The 18711-nt window shown below is 42.1% G+C and overlaps 2 protein-coding genes across 5 annotated transcripts in view; one reads left to right on the top strand and one right to left on the bottom strand.

Moving 5' to 3' along the window:
- Positions 1–6938, bottom strand: part of adck5 (aarF domain containing kinase 5) — a 35654-nt gene extending 28716 nt beyond the window's left edge. The window contains exons 1-4 of one of the 3 annotated variants that reach the window (XM_030740361.1): positions 6751–6938; positions 6550–6589; positions 3764–3858; positions 3523–3672 (exon numbers count right to left, since the gene is read on the bottom strand). In XM_030740361.1, the coding sequence (XP_030596221.1) occupies positions 3523–3672; positions 3764–3858; positions 6550–6589; positions 6751–6764 (299 nt within the window). In that variant the 5' untranslated portion in view covers positions 6765–6938. Of the gene's footprint in view, positions 1–3522; positions 3673–3763; positions 3859–4654; positions 4854–6549; positions 6590–6750 lie in introns of those variants that run through there. The other 2 variants (XM_030740362.1, XM_030740363.1) reach the window with 2 other exon arrangements.
- Positions 6924–18711, top strand: part of ctdp1 (CTD (carboxy-terminal domain, RNA polymerase II, polypeptide A) phosphatase, subunit 1) — a 73263-nt gene continuing 61475 nt past the window's right edge. The window contains exons 1-8 of one of the 2 annotated variants that reach the window (XM_030740360.1): positions 6924–7409; positions 7944–8027; positions 10264–10357; positions 10864–10992; positions 11420–11570; positions 12419–12509; positions 13162–13328; positions 16276–17331. In XM_030740360.1, coding sequence (XP_030596220.1) covers positions 7120–7409; positions 7944–8027; positions 10264–10357; positions 10864–10992; positions 11420–11570; positions 12419–12509; positions 13162–13328; positions 16276–17331 — 2062 coding nt within the window. In that variant the 5' untranslated portion in view covers positions 6924–7119. Of the gene's footprint in view, positions 7410–7943; positions 8028–10263; positions 10358–10863; positions 10993–11419; positions 11571–12418; positions 12510–13161; positions 13329–16272; positions 17332–18711 lie in introns of both variants that reach the window. The other variant, XM_030740359.1, reaches the window with a different exon arrangement.

The following is an 18711-nucleotide window of genomic DNA, read 5'->3' as shown; positions in this document are numbered from 1 at the left end:
CAACATTTTTCTTTTTCCATGCTCGTCCTACCTGCACAAGTTTCCTATATAATTGGAAAGAAATGGATGGATGGACATGCTGAAATTATTTTACCTTATTCGGTGGCACCAAATCAAAATATTCCCATACTTAGGAAAAATGAGATGGCTCTCTTATTGAAAGTTTGAAATTCACACAAATCAGCCGTCACTGACGCACAGCAGGTTTGGTACAAGACGTGAAACGGCGTTTCAGTGGTCTTAAATACTCTGAGTATCGCGCCAAAGTTTCAAAGCTCCGCCTGTGAAATCAAACCAGTCAGCTGATTCAGTCTGAATGAAGCAGTGAAGTGGTTCGAACGTCATCAGTGACGTCAACTGAAGCAAGCTCCGGCCCACTGCTTCACCATAACTACCCTGGCGAGTTTGAAGCGTGCTTCGAAGCCTCGGTGTTGGAGGTAACATCACTAGTGTAAACACCAGGAAAGCGGCTGGACCAGACGGTATTAGCGGACGTGTCCTTAAGACCTGCGCTGACCAGCTGGCACCTGTGTTTACAGTGATATTCAACCTCTCACTGAAACTGTGTGTGATTCCCACCTGCTTTAAAAAGTCCATCATAGTCCCTGTCCCAAAGAAACCACACCCCAGCAGCCCCAATGACTTCAGGCCCATAGCACTCACCTCTGTGGTGATGAAGTGTTTTGAGAGACTCATCAAGACATTCATCACCTCCTCACTGCCCACCACCCTCGACCCACTACAGTTTGCATACCGGCCAGACAGATCCACAGACGACGCCATATCCTTCCTCCTCCACAAGACCCTTTCACACATAGACACTGGTAAGGGGAACTATGTGAGAGTGCTGTTTGTAGATTACAGCTCAGCATTCAACACCATAGTTCCCTCCAGGCTGGTCTCTAAGCTGCTGGACCTGGGCCTGGGCCCATCCCTGTGCAGGTGGGTTCACAGCTTCCTGACCAGCAGACCACAGGTGGTACGAGTGGGTCACCTCACCTCATCCTCCCTCACCCTCAACACTGGATCCCCCCAAGGCTGTGTGCTCAGCCCTCTGCTGTACTCACTGTACACCCATGACTGCGAGGCCATGTCAGAGTCCAACGTCATCATCAAGTTTGCTGACGACACTGCTGTTGTGGGACTAATCTCTCACAATGAGGAGACAGCCTACAGGAGAGAGGTCTCCCGCCTGGAGAACTGGTGCCAGGAGAACCACCTCCTGCTCAACGTCAGCAAAACAAAGGAACTGATCGTGGACTTCAGCAGGAAGCAGCAGAGGGACTACCATCCACTTGTCATCAGTGGTGCTGAGGTGGAAAGAGTGGACACCTTCAAATACCTGGGAGTGACCATCTCACAGGACCTGTCCTGGACTCATCACATAAACATCACTGTGAAGAAGGCCAGACAGCGTCTCTACCTCCTCAGGCGGCTGAGAGACTTCAAGCTCCCACTCAAGGTGCTCAGGAACTTTTACACCTGCACCATCGAGAGCATCATGCGTGGGAGCATCACCACCTGGATGGGAAACTGCACCAAGCAGGACTTCATGGCCCTAAAAAGGGTGGTTCGTTCAGCTGAACGGACCATCAGAACCACCCTCCCCAACCTGCAGGACATTTACACCAAGCAGTGCAGGCTGAGGGCCATGAAGATCCTAAAACAGCCCAGCCACCCCGGACGCTCTCTCTTCTCCCTGCTCCCATCAGGCCGGCGTTACCGCTGCCTGAGGACTAAGACTGAAAGTTTGAAGAAGAGTTTTTACCCACAAGCCATCCGTCTGCTCAACTCTGAGCCCTAACTGGACCATTATTGCACAGTGTAAATATTATAATTTAAAAAGTGTGTATAGTATATAGAGTATAGTGTATAGTGTGAATTACTTTTTTTTATTTTTATTCTTCTTATTTATATGTGTGTGTATATAAGGTTGCAGGTACAAAATACATTTCACTGTGCATTGTACTGTGTATAACTGTGCATGTGACAAATAAACACTATCTTATCTTATCTTATCTTAAATAACATGCCCTGACAACAACAACAACAACAACAACATACAGAAATACTGTATTCAACAAGAAAACAACAAATAGTCCAATGTAAATAAGGCAAATAAACGATATTTGTGGCGTAAGAGGAGACTTGGGAGAATCCACATTTGAGAACAGCATAACACATTTTAGTAATGTGAAAACATCATTAAAAAGAAGCACTCCAAGAGTGCAAACCTCCATCAGAGCAGCTCTGCACACAATTTACTTTGTTTTCTTTGTTCTTTTTTAAACATGCTTTAACAAGTTTGTAGTGCAATAAAAAAAGAGATAAGGGCAGCATGACAGATGTTTACTTTGATTACACAAACATTATGTAGGAGCAGGTCATGGATAATAAATATTGATTTGTAAATAACTGGATATGAATAACTGGAGCTTATTATATAATATTATACTACAGTATATTTCTCACTAATTAGGCAACTCGTTTTCTTTCGTTTACCTTTTGTTTATAGACAGAATGACACACACACACACACACACACACACACACACACACACACACACACACACACACACACCTGCTACAAAACGCAAAACCTCCTTGGGGGGAGGTGACAACGATGTTTACAATGTCAGGGTTTCTCTCTGTGCTTCAGTTCACTGTCCGTGTGTCCGCTCTGAGCACCCCTAAAAAAAAAAAATGGTCTCAACTGGTCAGCGATACGTTCGCTAACACACACCTCTGTTAGGCTCTGAAGTGAAAAAGGATAAAACAACGAGCCTGGTCGGTGCTCACATACAGCCAGTGGCTGTTAGATTTTAACATGAATCTGGTGAAGGCCACTTTCACACTGTGGAAGAATCTCATGATTCATCATCATTCAGTGGAATGCTGTTTGGAGCACTTTGTATAAGAACTCTGAGCGTAACGTTTGCCTTCTGTGCTGAGGAAACATTTCACAATCACATGACTGGGTTTAAACAGAAACAAGCTTCATTTGCAAAAATATGAGGTACGTCAGGTTTGCCTGCTTTATTTTAGTAAATGTTTTTCAGTGGCTGGGAATAACTGATAGAGGAACACTGTGATTCCAGACCTAAAAAACATGGGTTGGAAAGTACTTCTCTACCTGGCTACACTGGAAACCCCCCAAGAACAGCCATGGCTCCCAGAGGTTAATTCAGCAGAGTAGCCACTCTGCAATCAATCGCTATGGTTGATACATGATCTGACAGAGTGGATATATTAATTATCCTATTATAACAGTAAGGCAGATTTGGAAGACAAATTTGTTTCCATCTCAGTCCTCATGTTCCCATTTGAAACGGCATCCATGTGAGCAGTAAGCACACTGCTAAATGGATTATTGAGTCTCCTCAAAACACCACATGCAAATTATTAATCTTTCCTTTAAAGGTCTTATTTTTGTACCATCACCTGCTCCATTTTTTCCCCTCAGTGTAGATGTTTTTAAAACTTTACCAAGAGGCAGGTGGATGCATAAAAACAGCCACAAACCTGCAGAAGCGGCCAAAGCCTTCAATCACAATTCTCATCTTCCTCTTCTGTCGTGGCTCTGACACAGCATACTTGACACTCACCACCACAGGTACACCAACAGAGAGGGCCACTAGTGTCTTCCATAACCGCCCTCTGCGTTTACCTTCCCTGGAAGAAGATTAAAAGACACACACCGTCTCACTGCATGCAGAGTTCAGCATGTACTGAAGCTCAGGTGCGACCCTCAGCTGTTTGGTACCTTAGCCAACTAAAAGATCGCCTTGCTGGGAGTGATGATGAGCCAGGATGTGGAGCTCTTCGGAGGAGAGCCAGGTGATGCAGGCACAATTTAAACTGTGGAAAAACAAAGAAGCGCGTGAGAGACCCCCTACAGCATGAACCAGCCACCCTCAGTTATGTAACAAGGTTCAGTGTGGGCCCAAAGATCAGGCTCAGACCGTGTGTTTTGAGTGAGTTTGCGAATTTGCAAGAGAACTTACACACGTGTGAGAGAGAGTGTGAGAGAGAGAGAGAGTGAGTGAGTGAGTGAGTGAGTGAGTGAGAGAGAGAGAGAGAGAGAGAGAGAGAGAGAGAGTGAGAGAGAGAGAGAGAGAGACAGAGTGAGTGAGAGAGAGAGAGAGAGAGAGAGAGAGAGAGAGAGAGAGAGAGTGAGTGAGTGAGAGAGAGAGAGAGAGAGAGTGAGTGAGTGAGTGTGATAGGAGGCGAGGACGTCTAGTTCAAGGCGAACACAAACAGCTACGCTGAAATTTTGTTTTCTTTGTTGGAACAAACTGTTTGCAGTGCAGATAAACGGGTTTGCAGATGGCAGCGATATCAGGGCTCATAAACCGCTGAGGAGACGCTACGATGCGCTCCTGCAGCAGCGCGCTGCACACTCACCGACTCACACACCAGCTGGAAAGTTTGCTTGCCTTCCTATCACGTGTTAAAATAAGTTAAAAATAGTATGATGAGCAGCATGTTTGTTTATGTTTTTTTTTTTTGTTGTTTCTAATGGAGCTTTGAGAAATTGTTTTCAGTATCACATATGTCCAAATGCTAATGCAAAGCGGCTAATTATGGCTGGCTAACAATCAACTTGCTAACTGAAAAAGGCGTTTCAACCGAGTCAGAAATGAGATTTATTTACCGCTTTGTAGGTCTCCACCGTCATGTTTCCGGGTTATTAAAACAGGCCCGCTCCAAGAGCTGTATTAATGTCCAAGAGAGATTTCCTCTCCAGAAGGTGCCCACAAACTCGTCACCTTCCTCCGTTAGTAATTAATCAGCTGCTAGCACCACACTGGCTCACCGTTCTTCACGCCAAAGAGTAACAATTCGAAAGGATACACCCCCGCTCACTTCCGCTTCCGTTTATCAGGGAACGCAAAAAAAGCTTTTTTATTTACTACTCCTTCACCTCCGTTTCGCAGTTGTTTGAATGTTTTACGCGTTTTTGAAGCAAATAAAAGCTACAAGTGAAAAAGCCCAAGTGTAACGTAGTGTCATTAAATAAATGAACACATTTCTGCCTCACATGATCAATTCATTCATTTATTCAAACACGTTTTTATTTTCTTCTCCAGAAAATGTTTCTCATGCTTTTTTTTTGTGATTGCCTTAAATTCTCTTCTATTTATTGTTAGATAAATAAAAGTAGTCATATATTCCTATCTGATGTAATACTTCCAGAAAAAGCGTCAGTCAAAGGGCCCCCCACTTCACAGAAAATGTGGTTTCTGCACACATTGTACATCACATTTGAATCAGAGTTGGTCTCCAGAAGAACGGTCACCTTTGCGCCATTTGCACAGCTTGTGAAGGAAACTCATGATGGACATAATGTGTGGATCAATGGTGAATTTCTTGCAATAATGCAGCTATCTCCCTCTTTTGTGTGTGTGTAGTTTTAGTTTTAATAAATGTAATTTCATGAATATTTAGGCCAATTTTATGAATATTATAAATGTATTCAAAGACTGATGACTAACTTAGCCACGGAGAAAAAAACGTAATTTTATTAACCACTATCAGACATGTTTCCTAAAAATGTATATATTTAATAAGAATAAATATTTTTATTTCATCAGTGATAGAACACAATACAAAATGTATTTAAATGCCAGATGCTAACGTAAATTGCTTCAAAATACTGTAAGATATTTTACTTTCTTACTTTTTAAGGTAAAGTACATGTGGTACTGCAAGCGCGCTTCTCGGGCTTTTATTGTGAAATGTAAGAGCGGAGGCATTTTTTTTTTGCACATGCGTGGCTCTACTATTGGAATCAGGCAGTGATTTCTCTTGGTCGGTGGGTGGGAGCAACTCTCTGGCAGGAGGTGCCTCAACTCAGCGTCATTGATCATATGTATGGAGTGGTGTGAGGCAAACGTCCTTGTCCCTTAAGGTTATAAATCAGCCCCTCCTCTCTCTGCTTACTGGGCCCTGTGGATTTATTTATGGAAAGAAGAAAAAATCAAATAACACGCTTGCATGGGTTGAGCGGATTTTGTAATAATAGCTTTGTTTGTATTTACTTTCAAAATATGTAGCCATATAAAGTGTCATACTTGTGTGAGCCTGTCTCAATGGATCAGTGAAAGATTTAGAGGGCAAAAGCGGAAACCTTTTCCTTCAAAGTAAAGGTGTTAAAATTGCACGTTAAAGAGTACTCGAAATAACCAACGTTGGTATTCAGATAAAGGGACGATGTATAATAAGCCACAGAGCGATATCTAATAGCTCACAGGGATTTTATTTTGAAACCTGAGTAGAAACCGCGTTCAGAGACGATCTGGGCAAGATTTTCATTTCCTGTTAATCGCAGCGCGCAGAAACCGGCTGCGAGTCAGCCTGGCGCGCCACAGAGGGCGCTCGCAAGACAGTCCTTAAAGATGAACGGAGCTTACGGTCTAAAATGCTTATTTTACAACTGCTTCTAGAGAACCCACACATTTTATTTAGTTTTATAGCCTGAAATAAAACAACACCAATGTCCTTTACATCATCATACACTTCCTAGATGACTCAAAGAAGTGTACTTACTGTGGAGACTACTATGAGAAGGTTGCTGCTCGCTTCATGCCTGAAATCAAAATGGCGGATGCCGTAAAGCGTCTCATTGTGCCGTCAGATATTTTACGACAATGGAACATCGTAAAATATATATTTTTTAAAATAACTACATCTATTGTCTCACCTTCGTCTATCAAAACATAATGAAAATAGCCAGAATAAAAATGTTACCTGACGGTAAACATTTCTTTCCTCCATTGGGACCTATTCACTCCGGACTAGCTCGGGAGCGCCCCCTAAGAACACGGAGTTCCACAAAGTGGGAGTTCTCGGCGATACTAGAGGCTCTCTGGTGTTTTTCCGGATGCTGTAGCGACCCGTGTCGCTGCAGTGTTGCGCTTTCCTGTTTACGGGCGGGAAGAGCGAACGTAGCTGACTGTGGGGTTGCTGTGTTTAAACCCGCAGCACTTTTGTTTTAATTCCCCCTCCACGCTGATGCTCTGCGCGCTTTAATGATACACGGGGCGTTGAGAGGTCGAGTGGATATCCTTTAAGTTGACCGCAGCCGAAAAGTAAGGAGATTTGGAGAGTGTGGGGCAGATGGAGGATCCTCCTGCGGATTCTGGCGGCGGTGGTGCAGCTGCAGAGGGCCCCGCGGTGCAGGTGGCGGATATCTGCTGGCCAGCCGGGGCTCTCCCTGTACGGCTTATAGAGTGGAAAGTCAAAGCAGGCTCTCTTGTTAACGTGGACTCTGTGCTAGCAGTGTGCGCTCCTGTACTCCAGGAGAAAGGGGCTGATGTTGCCAGGCTGCCGGAGAGGAAGGTGAAATCGGACCGAGCTGGAATAGTGAAGGAGCTGTGCATTCAGCTCGGACAAGTCATATCTCCCGGGTGAGTCGCTCTGTCTGCTGTAGCTGGTTAATGTTAGCTGACCCGTCCCCTGCTTGTGCCCGCTTAGTTTTGCTGCAGCCGTCTTCAGTTAGCTAACAAGCTAACACTGTGAACCTGACGTTAGCGTGTTTGCTAGCCACGCTCAGAGCACCGCAGCAGCGCGTTTGCTGCTTCCAGAGTCAAGCAACCAAAATAAATAAGCAGACGTTTCAAAATAAAAGTGTCATATTCTAAAATATCATGTTATTGAACTTTTTAAGGAGCGGGAATGTGTAGCGGAAGAAAAAGTTAACTAACACGGTTATTTATTGAGTAAGAACTTTGATTAACATGCAGTAACGCTTCAAGTTCAAAGTGTGCGCTTTTGTTTTGAAGGCGTAACCACGTGGTTGACGCTCATGTGGTATTTGCGGTGCAGGTTGACAGGGAGGAGAGTGGCCGCAGGGAGCCGTTATCCCCGTGAACCTGAACCAAATATATAGTATTAAATAAAACGCTGAATCTAAATATTTTTTCTTTTTTTTTCTATTCCAGGGGTGTCATCCTCAAAATAGAAGAATGCAGCCATCCCATAGTCATGAAAGGTTTATGTGCCGAATGTGGTCAAGATCTGACTCAGTAAGGACACACGGTTTTCTTTTTTTCTTTTCTTTTTAACTTATATCTTAGAATTTTCCTGATCTGTCCAGGTACCCCCCCCCCCCCCCCCCCCCCCAAAACTTTATCCCTTTTTTATTATATAGATATATCTAAACAATAAATCACACTAAAAAGAAACAGCAAACCTCTCCTTCTGTTAATGCATGGCAGTCCATAGACTCTTGGGGTGATGTCACAGTTATGTCACTGCAGTTGTGTTCAGGCTCTGGTGGCCGGAGAAAAAGGGGAAAAGTGAACGAAAACCAACAAAATCTTAGGAATAAGTAAATGAAAGAAATTCCGCGTCACTGTCATCAAAATAAAATTGTAAATCTAAATAAAGGATCGCTGTGACATTTACAAAGCGCTGTTGTCAACAATGTGCTTTGAAGCAAAAAGCCAGCGTTTGAAGCCTTTAAATGAACGATTGAACTCAAACTTAGCCAAGCATTTGAACCATGTGATATCATTGTTATTACAACATGATGACAGAGGATGTCTAACCAGGGAGGCATCCATGGATCCAGAGTCCAGACTTTGTTTGCTCATTGTTCAGTCACTGTATGGAAGCTCCATAGGGCCCACATCATGTCTTTACTCTTTGGGTAAAGGCAGTATGTCTTTCTGTCTGTTTTCCTAACTGTTTATCTGCAAGGGCTGTCGAGTTGGTCCAGCCTGTCATAAGAGTGAGAGGTGGGGTAAACCATAGACGGGTTGCTAGTCCATCACAGGGCTAACAAATGAGCTACAATCTCTTAACACGAAAGTCGCTCTGCTGACTTTCTAACGACTTCCTGTTAGAGCCAAAGCTTTCACAAAGTTCAAAAAGGGTCCCCAGAGCTTTCCAAATATTTTTTAGCATATATATTCCTCTTATCTCTTACCCCTGAGCCATCCGCCGCTGATGGTTGCTCCTTTCTGAGCCTGGTTCTGCCAAAGGTCTCTCCTCGTTAAAATGGAGTTAGAAGCAGTATTCTGATTGTTGGGGTTCTCTCTCTAATATTGTAGAGACTATAATTTACTATTTAAAGTGCTTAGATCGCTGCTGTTATGATCCATGACGTTATATAAATCAAATTGAATTGATTTGTTTTTCTTTCTTGTGGAAGGGTTTGACAGTATTTGTCGTACTCTGTGTAACATTTGATCTATGAGTGACCATGATGTCATTTTTGTATTTTTATTTTTTTTTACATATAAAACAAAAAACAGGTTATTTAATGTTTGTTTTATAATTTAATGTTTTTTAATGTTTGTCTTATAATTCTGCCCTTCTGGAGACAAGCCAGTTAGAAATAGATTTGGGCCTGGTGGGACTTCTCACTCTGACCTTTTTCCAAAGTGTTTTATTCTTTCTGTGCATTAATATTTATGTTTTTGATACAATGAGGCTGGGGTCACATATGATGGCATTAACCACTTATATTTAATATCTGACTTAGTTTTGGTCACTTCTTAGAGACGTGCTTACTTGCTGGTAAACACTCCTATATGAGTAGTAAAGAGGTTCATGCAGTCAGTGTCATGCACACGCCTGGTATAATCATGATTCAGAGGACATTTTGGAGCTTCATAGTTTTGAGGCTCATACTTTTACTGAAATTAAACACCGACTGGAGGCGACCAGGATTAGTGGTATAGTCTGTTTCATGTATTGTCATCAGATGGCGCCAGAGATCATACACTGAGTGCAGAGCTGCAGCTCTGGTCGAGCGCTCGCACTCTGCAATGTTCCTGGCATCACTTTGATAAAACAAGAACATTTATAGCTGTCAGTGAGACTCCAGAACACACTGATTTTTAAATGGACCCACAGAGCCTGCGTTTCATTATCATTTTCATTATTGTTGTTGTTGTGAGGTAAAAGTATGGCTGTTTTTTTTTTTTTTGTTTTGTTTTGTTTTTTGAAGGTATTGCTTCAAAAGTGTGTAACAGTCAGATGCTGCATTTGCACGATGTAGCACAGAATCACCTGAGCAGGTCTCACTTTTGCATGTCTTGACGACACATTCGTGAAGCCGCTTGAAACTGCTTACCGTCACCTTGGAACTGGAGTAAATTCTGAGCTCAGTGCGAACTCGACTGCTGTCAAGTGGAGCAATTTCAAATTTGCATGTTTGTGAAAGCTCCCTTTTTTCTTCCCGGGCACAATATGTTCAAGGACCTGAGAGATACACAAAACGTGCAACGCCCACTCTGTTTTTTTCCTTCTCAGGCTCCAGAGCACAAATGGGAACCAGCAAACTCCCATCTCCACAGCAACAGTCTCCATGGTGCATAGTGTCCCCGAGCTGATGGTGAGCTCTGAGGTGAGTCATATGATGGAGATACGTGGAGGACTGGACTAACAGGGCAGATATACCTCACATTTATTCGTGTGTGTGTGTGTGGATTGTTTAAAATTGAATAATCGTTTAAAGGTAGGTGAACAGGTGTTTGCAAACTTGCAGTAAACATTAAATAAAGTCCTGTGAAAGAGTTTTTACAGGATTCTTTGCAGTCCTGTGGAAAAACTAAGTGCACCCCATGATTCAGAAGTTTATAGAAACAGCTTTAGCAATAATAACTTGAAGGTGCACTTAGTTTTTCACAGGACAGCGCAGTCCTGCTGTAATTTATGGCAGTGTTAGCTTTTATTTTCTCTTAGAGAGCAGCAAGCAGTTAAAGAGAAGTTGACAGTCTTTCAGCTGTGTCATCTCACTTCATCACTGTTTGTTCTTATGTCACAAACTGCTGCAAACAAACCAAGAAATCTTTGGCATTACCTACGGTGTGCTCACGTTTTCTAATTTTCCACTTGAATCGCTCCCAACAGCAAGCAGAACAGCTGGGCAGAGAAGACCAGCAGAGACTCCACCGGAACAAAAAGCTGGTCCTCATGGTGGATCTGGACCAGACGCTGATTCACACCACTGAACAGCACTGCCAGCGTATGTCCAACAAGGTAGCAGTCCCTCACATAGCTTTCACTGTCAGCAGGGCTTTTCTTCTATCTGTTTTGAAACGTTTGTACAACTTAGCTTTGGCTGAACAGCCTCCGCTGTAACTACGAGATAATCTTAAAGGATATCGATAAATGCTAAAATGTTTTCCCAAAATTGTGCTAAATAAGAGTCAGAGCAATCTGTAATGTAGCTACGCACAGAAACGCACGCTAAGTCAGTCATATTGTCTTGATTTTGGTGTTCACCTTTAAGACCTTCATAGGTCCTCGTTTGCCTTTAAAAACCAGATCGGGGGTTAATTTCTTTCAAACCATTTCCAGTTTGTCACCACTGATGATTTTATTCAGAATCTTTAAGCGTGGATGCTGAGACTCAATTCTGCAGTTTCTTTCTGGCATTTCCTGAAACTCTTGTTGTGTCCTTCAGGGAATTTTCCATTTCCAGCTCGGCCGAGGAGAGCCTATGCTTCACACGCGACTCCGTCCACACTGCAAGGAGTTCTTGGAGAAAATCGCCAAACTCTACGAGCTGCACGTCTTCACATTTGGGAGCCGCCTTTATGCACACACCATTGCTGGTAATGAGCTTATTATTTTACAAGTTGCAGCTCCTTCTTTCTCTTTTAAGTTCAGATATGTTTTGAGTCACTGTATCCTTTAGGTTTTAAATTCTGACAGTTTGGGAAACTTTTCAACTTGTACTTCCTGTCTGTGTCCATAAGAGGGAAGTGTCTCCTCATGCTTTGTGTTCTAGCTTGATGTTTTGTTGGATCACTTATTTATCTGCAAGCTGCACTTGTGCTGAACTTTAAAATGCTCACTAAAGCCATGCAATGTCTCAGATTTTTGGCAGGCTGCCTGACAGGTTTGCAGGTATTTGCTTTGTACAGCACTCAGCTGCTCACAGTAAACCTGCTTTCCTTCTAAATGAAAATATTTCTCAGCTTTCTGATTCAAGGTTGTGTCATATTAATGTGTTAGTAGTGTGTTTATGCAGCTTTTGGTAGTCAGGATGCAGTCTTTCATCAGACAGTAAATATAGGGGCAGCCTGAGTCCACTGCTGTTCTGCCTCCACATGATGAATGTTTAATGCATTTTGAATTGGTTATTACTGCTGACCCTGATGCAGCGAGTCAGCATGTTTGAGATCAGCGCTCCCACTATTGACAGCTGCTGTTGTGGTTATAGCATCCCGTACAGTGGCCGCCTTGTTTCGTAGCAGTAGAGCGCCATATACAGTTTCTTTACAGACTTTTATTTTATTTTGAAATACAGTAAAAATGCCAGAGAACGTGTGATAGATTGCATTCAAGAGCACCTAAGAAAAGGTCAATAAACCTGTCAGTTTAAGAGAAATATCCACTGTTGCCTTGAAGAATGGAATGGATTTTCAAATTTGCGTATTTTTCTTTGTTCCCTTTGTAGGTTTCCTGGATCCTGAAAAGAAGCTTTTCTCTCATCGAATCCTTTCTAGAGACGAATGCATCGATCCATTCTCAAAGACAGGGAATCTTAGGTAGGGATTGCTTACCTAAGGCTAAATCAGCCTAGCCTTCTGGCTAGACCTTACTGTACAGAGGTTTGTTTTAAAACAAAAAAAGAAAGTCTTGGAGTGCATGGAGGGCAGGCTTTACAAACAGAGCAGAGCACACAGTGAGACATGGTGAAACAGAGAGCAAAGGAGAGGAGTGAAATTAGCGTGGCAAGAAAATAAGTAGACACAGTGAGACATGAAATAAGTGTATGTAAACTGAGGAAATAACAAATGAAATATTTTGTTTGTTTTTCTTTTTTTTTAAACAAACAAAACAAAGGATCCTGTGATAAACAAGCAGTTGGCAGCTGAAATCCAAATAATTTCTTTAGCGTCAATATCCATTTGTAGCATGTCTTTGTTGTCATTGTTGGTACATGAGCAGAAATGGTAGAACTCTATTGTTCTTTCTCAATGTCACTTATGAATGGTTGTCAGTGATTCCAGCGCCTCTTCTTGCAAACAAAAAAGCGGAAGATTGATATAAGAAATCGATGTTCCTCTTATTATTTATCTGTCACCAGAGCAACACTACTAGATTTAATGAGTTGCCCATATTTCAGCATCTGTCATGATGCTCAGCAGGTTTACTGGTATTTTTTGCATTGTGGGTTTTTTTTTTCCCCCTCGTCAGGAACCTTTTCCCTTGTGGAGATTCGATGGTCTGTATCATCGACGACCGAGAGGATGTGTGGAAGTTCGCACCCAACCTCATCACTGTGAAGAAATACATTTACTTCCAGGGCACAGGAGACATTAATGCTCCCCCAGGATCGCGGGAAGCTCAAATGGCCAGGAAAGGTACGCTTCACCCCCACTCAAGTGTGATAATTTGATGTGTTCGTAGAAAAAATCTGGAACAGGAATTCCTTTTATGCAAGTGAACTCCCTGTGTTGCTTGGAAAGGTTTAATTGGAAAACACACAGTTTCATGCTCTCCACCTTTGCATTATTGCAGTCAGAAATTTGTGCAGTGGTGAGGGTAACGTTTTTGGCTTAAATGTCTGTTTCAGTCTGGACATTCATGTTCTAAACAAAACTTGAGGAACTGTAAATATCTCGCGCAATGAACAAATAAACAAGAACCTTCACAAGCATAGACAGTATACAAGATGGACGAAGTGTCCATGACCTCAGCCTCTGGTTTGTTCTGACTGTGAAACTGTAAGCTCATTGGCTAATAACTTGTCAATAACAAGGCAAACCCAAAATGAATGTCTGAGCCCATAAAGTCAACAGGAAAGTGTTTACAAAGGTTAGGGCCATTTTCCCAGCAACTTCTATCGGACCACAGCTATGGCCCTCTGGTGGCCATTAAAAACAGTGCAGGTTTAATTCGATTCTGTGTTGGCTTCATTTTTAAGACCAAGAACTTGTGTCCATCTTTCATACTGCCTATGCCCAAAACTAATGACAATTACATCAGCTGAGTTTTTTTTTTTTTTTTTATTTCAAAAAGATCTAGCATGCTATCATGCCAAACTAGCATGGCAACAGTAGTTAACATCATTACAGGTGTTTTTCAAATAATCGATGAATGCAAATATTGAAATATTATTTTTGTAAATTTGTGAAGTTTTAACACATGTAGAGAATAACTTAAGCTGGACTCAGATCAGAGTCCAGGCAATTTATAGCCTGGCCGATATTATCGTCAGATTTTAGCCATTTGCTGATCTATCAGTATCAGCATTTCTAATGGCTGAAAGTTTTAAAATTAAAAAGTGATAAGAGCTGGAAGAAACACCCTTCAACTATGTAATGAGTGTTGATGTTGCATAGTTTGTCCACCAGAGGGCACTCAGCAACTTCCCTGTTGGTAACAGATGTGAAAGGCTGCTATGACAACAATCAGCTGATCCGAGCAGAGTTGGGCAGAGCATGAGTGGGTAAATTTAAAAAAAAAAAACAAAAAAACCTACACATAACAAATGTTTGGGAAGTCTGTGTTTGGTGTGTCTGACAGGTGAGAGAAAAATATTTTCCAATATATCGTAATCTAATTTTTTTCCTAACCCAGATAACCAGGGCTAGCAGGGCTGGCATCCTGAGTTCATTAAAGAAATTTTGAGCATCAAACACTTAATTTCTTCTATCCTATTGAGCTGAATTTTTATTCACCAGTTTTCATCTTTTTTTTCCTCCAGTTTTATATTCATGAAAAAAATCAGGGACCAGGTGATGGTTCAAAATATAAAGCAATATAGTGCACAAGGCTCTGAGGCATTCTGTATTGCTTTCAAATATTTATTCTCCTGTAGATCAACTTTTCTGCTATTATATTATCCCATGCATGCCTAAATGACACATCACTAAAATAAAGAAAATCAAATAAAAATGGAGGAGGGGAGCTGTGCAGGTTATATCACGGGGGAGTCCAGTTATGTTGCTTGCTCTTACCGCGCAATTATCAACTATTCTAAGCTTGAAATGCGTCACAAAATGTCAGAATAATTTGTTCTTTGTAGTGGGGAATATATCAAACACTGTGGGAAAATTTGCTTGACCACTGTTCAGTTTGCTGCATTCTCTTTCTGAGGGCTGATGCACGCTGGCCTGCCACCTCTGATTATTTCACTGCCCTCTCTTGTCCATCCAGCCCTGCAGTTCACAGCGATGCAGCACGCTGATTTGACAGTAGATCTTGCTACTTTCTTTCTTATTAAAAATGATAAACTACTTTGCATGGAAAAGCATGGGTCTAATTTGTTAAGTTTGACTCTCAGTATCAGTGTGATCTTTTTATTTATTTATTTAATTCTGTGTTGCTGATAGGTTATTGCTTGAAAATTGTATTTCACGCTCAAAAAGAGTTACTTGCACTGGAGTGACTGAGTGTACCCAGAGAAATTCAGTTTGCCTTAGAGGAAGATTCTGCTCCAAGAAGTGTTTGCCAAAAGTGGCAGTCAGAACAGCTCCTACTGAGCGAGTGTGAAATGTCAGGAGGGTTATTAGTGAGAGGTGTAATTGGAGGGCAACAGACCTTCCAGAATTTATTAATATAAAGCATGTAATCATCAACGCTAATAAAGTTATGTGGTTCCAAATAAAAAAAGGAAAAATAAAGTAGGGGATAGAGCATGAAATGGTGCAGAGAGCGTTGCCTGCATAGAGGTTTGAAAAGTGCAGCCATACCTCCTGACTTTTGGCTCGCCTAACTCTGTTAGGAGAAGCTAACATGTATGTCATAACTTTAGCCTGGTGGACAATCTGCAAAGAATAATCAAATAGCTGTCAATCAATATTGAATAGTATTTTTGCTCAAAATGCCCGCCCCTCCTGTTTAACTATATTAAAAGCTAGATCAGCTAATGAAATGCTTTTGATGTTATAGCTGCATAAAGGAAGGACCAGTGTTTTCAGCTAAGCTCTAAATTGTTCCACTGATGTTGCAGACACAGTCTAGACATCATCCTATCCTGAAGTACAGTCATAATGGACACAGTGAAAACACTTTCTTTCTGTATACATGCTTTTAAGGATTTAATAAGATTATAGATATAGATGTATTGAGTTTATTGGTGTAAGTATTCCATTACCAGTACTGGTACTCTAGTACCAATACACAACCTCTGTTAAGCACATCAGATAATCCTTGATGACCACTGGCAACAAGACTCTAACTCACCTTTTTAATCATTATTGTGATTTTTGGGAATAAGTAGCTGATCTCACTGTAGCCACACCTCCTGATTATAATTAATGTATCCCTAGAATACTGTTAAACTTCCGTGTCTTTCTCCAGCAGGAGGCTCCTCAAGTCGGCCAGCAGAGAGCACAGAACAAATAGGGACGCTTGGTGCCGATGAGCAAAATAATGGCCTCAGGAAAAGGGCGAAGGATAATAATGTTTCTGGAAAGCAAGAGTCCACAACACCTCAGTCTTCTCAGAGCGTACCAGCAAATGAACGGACACACCCAACAGTGAATGAGGAGGCGGAATCAGGACAAAGTAAAGGGTCAGAGACCGAGACAAAGCCTGGGGTAGGATCCAAGGAAACCCAGGCAGATGACAGTATAAATGTTAAGGAAGATGATACAAACAGGACACGAGAGGCACAGGAAGGTGCTAATTCATCAGCATCAAGACCCGAGTCCAATAACCTAGACTTTGACCTTTCCAGTGACAGTGACAGTGACTCCATTACAGAAAAGCCTCCCTCATCAGAGAGCGATAGTGAAAGTACATCTGGCCAGACAAAGGAATCTGGACAAGAAGGAGCCACACAAGAGCACACTTGTGAGGATGGGGCAAAGGAAGAGGACAGTAAAGGTAGAGGTGAAGGTGAAGGTGAAAGCAGTTCTGACTTAGCAGAACCTTCAGGAGTTCTTCTACCTGACCCTGAGCTCGGAAATGGTTGCTCAGACAGGAGAGAGCCAGAAACAGAGTCCCAGAATAGTGAACAATCTGGGGTTACCATGGGTGAGGAGCTGCTGGACCAGAGTATGGAAGATGATGATGAGGAGGAGGAAGAAGAAGCAGATAATGACCAGGATGATCACCTCATCTACCTAGAGGAGGTGCTCGAAAGGATCCATGCAGAGTATTACGCCCGCTATGAGGCATACTTGAGGAAGGATGCCTCCGAAATGCCGGACATTCGCAAGATTGTCCCAGAGCTGAAGGGCAAGACACTGGAGGGAACGATGATAGTGTTCAGTGGTCTATACCCCACCAACTACCCCATGGAGAGGACCCGTGAGTACTACCATGCTAAAGCGCTGGGGGCCAAGATTGGCAAGAATCTGATTCTTAGTCCCCAAAATCCCAATCGGACGACGCACCTCATCGCAGCAAGAGCTGGTATGTAAACATGCCTGCTAGTAAGTACAGTGTGTAGGCTTTACTGGCACCTATTGGTAAGGTTGCATATTATATATATTGTGTATAAAAGATAAATGTAGCTGTAAGTGTGAAGCAGAAGCCCCTCAAACCTGAAATGCATCATGGCCAGCAGGGCCATTCAGTTGTATATAATTGTATACAATTGTATATAAATCTATAAGAAAAAAGACCTGCTTTTCAGTTGATTTATTCAAACAGACATAGATGGCCCATTTTACTCCTTTAAAACCATCTGTGCTGAGTCTTGTCCTGTCGAGGATTCCAATGTTCAGATTTTGGACTGAGAAGACAAATGGTTTGAAAGACGAGTAAAAGAAGCCATCTATGTCCGCTGTGAACGATCATTGAATACAGGTGGCTGCTTATGGCACCAGCTGTCCGCCAACTACAATGCATCCCCAACCAGGCACCTCAACCCCCACTCACACCTTACTTCAGGTGACCTCAATAGATAGCATGATAGGCTGAAGCAAAGTCTCACAGTGGTTTTACACAAAACCCCTGATGGTAATGACCCACATGCACATCATTCTTATCGGGTCAGTGACCACCTCCAAAGGGGACAACCCCCACTAGGGTTTAAATACCCGGGACTCTCCACCATTTGGTTTTAGAACTGAAGAAGCCTCTTGGATGAGAGGTGAAATGCCTTAAAAACCTTCAAGTCCAGTCCCCTTTTTTCAAACTCTTAAGAGTACCATAAAAACCTCTAACATAGTCAAATTTGACAGTTCATTGATCTTACTTACTTTTACTATTTTCAGGCCTTTCCTAAGAGTGGATTTCAAGTGCTGAAAGTAAGCACGACCTTTCCCCCTTTTTCTGACCTGTTCTTTTGATTAAAAAATAGTCAAGATATTTTTTTTTGTTTTGTTTTGTTTTTTGAGTATCAGTGTGCTGGAACTATGGATGATTAATGCAAATCATGGTTTGCTTATGGTGCTTGGATTTAAGAAGGCTCATGAAAGGCTTGCTTAATGTCAGTAAATAATGTCTGTGTAGATGCTCAGTCATCCAGGTCATAGTAGTCTCTGGAGCTTGAAAAAGGGCACCCTTTTTCAAGCTCCAGAGAATATCAGTGAATATAGCGTCCTTACAGTGAATGTATCTTGGAGTTCAGACATACAGTTAAGCTGTGTGCTAGTGCGATGAGTTCTGGTTAAACATATGAATATGTTTAAAGGTTCTCCCAAAGTTTAAGAACTTCAAATTAGATGTTTTCATTTGTAAGATAAATATAATACAGGCCTGTTCTTCATGACACTGAAAATGTCAGATCCCCTTTTGCCCTGCGTTTGACACTGTAGATTCATGCCCTCTATTGCCACCAATCAAGTT

This window comes from Archocentrus centrarchus, chromosome 11 (assembly GCF_007364275.1).
Source record: "Archocentrus centrarchus isolate MPI-CPG fArcCen1 chromosome 11, fArcCen1, whole genome shotgun sequence".
In the NCBI taxonomy this organism is placed as follows: domain Eukaryota; kingdom Metazoa; phylum Chordata; class Actinopteri; order Cichliformes; family Cichlidae; genus Archocentrus; species Archocentrus centrarchus.
This window is presented reverse-complemented; position numbering and strand designations above follow the sequence as displayed.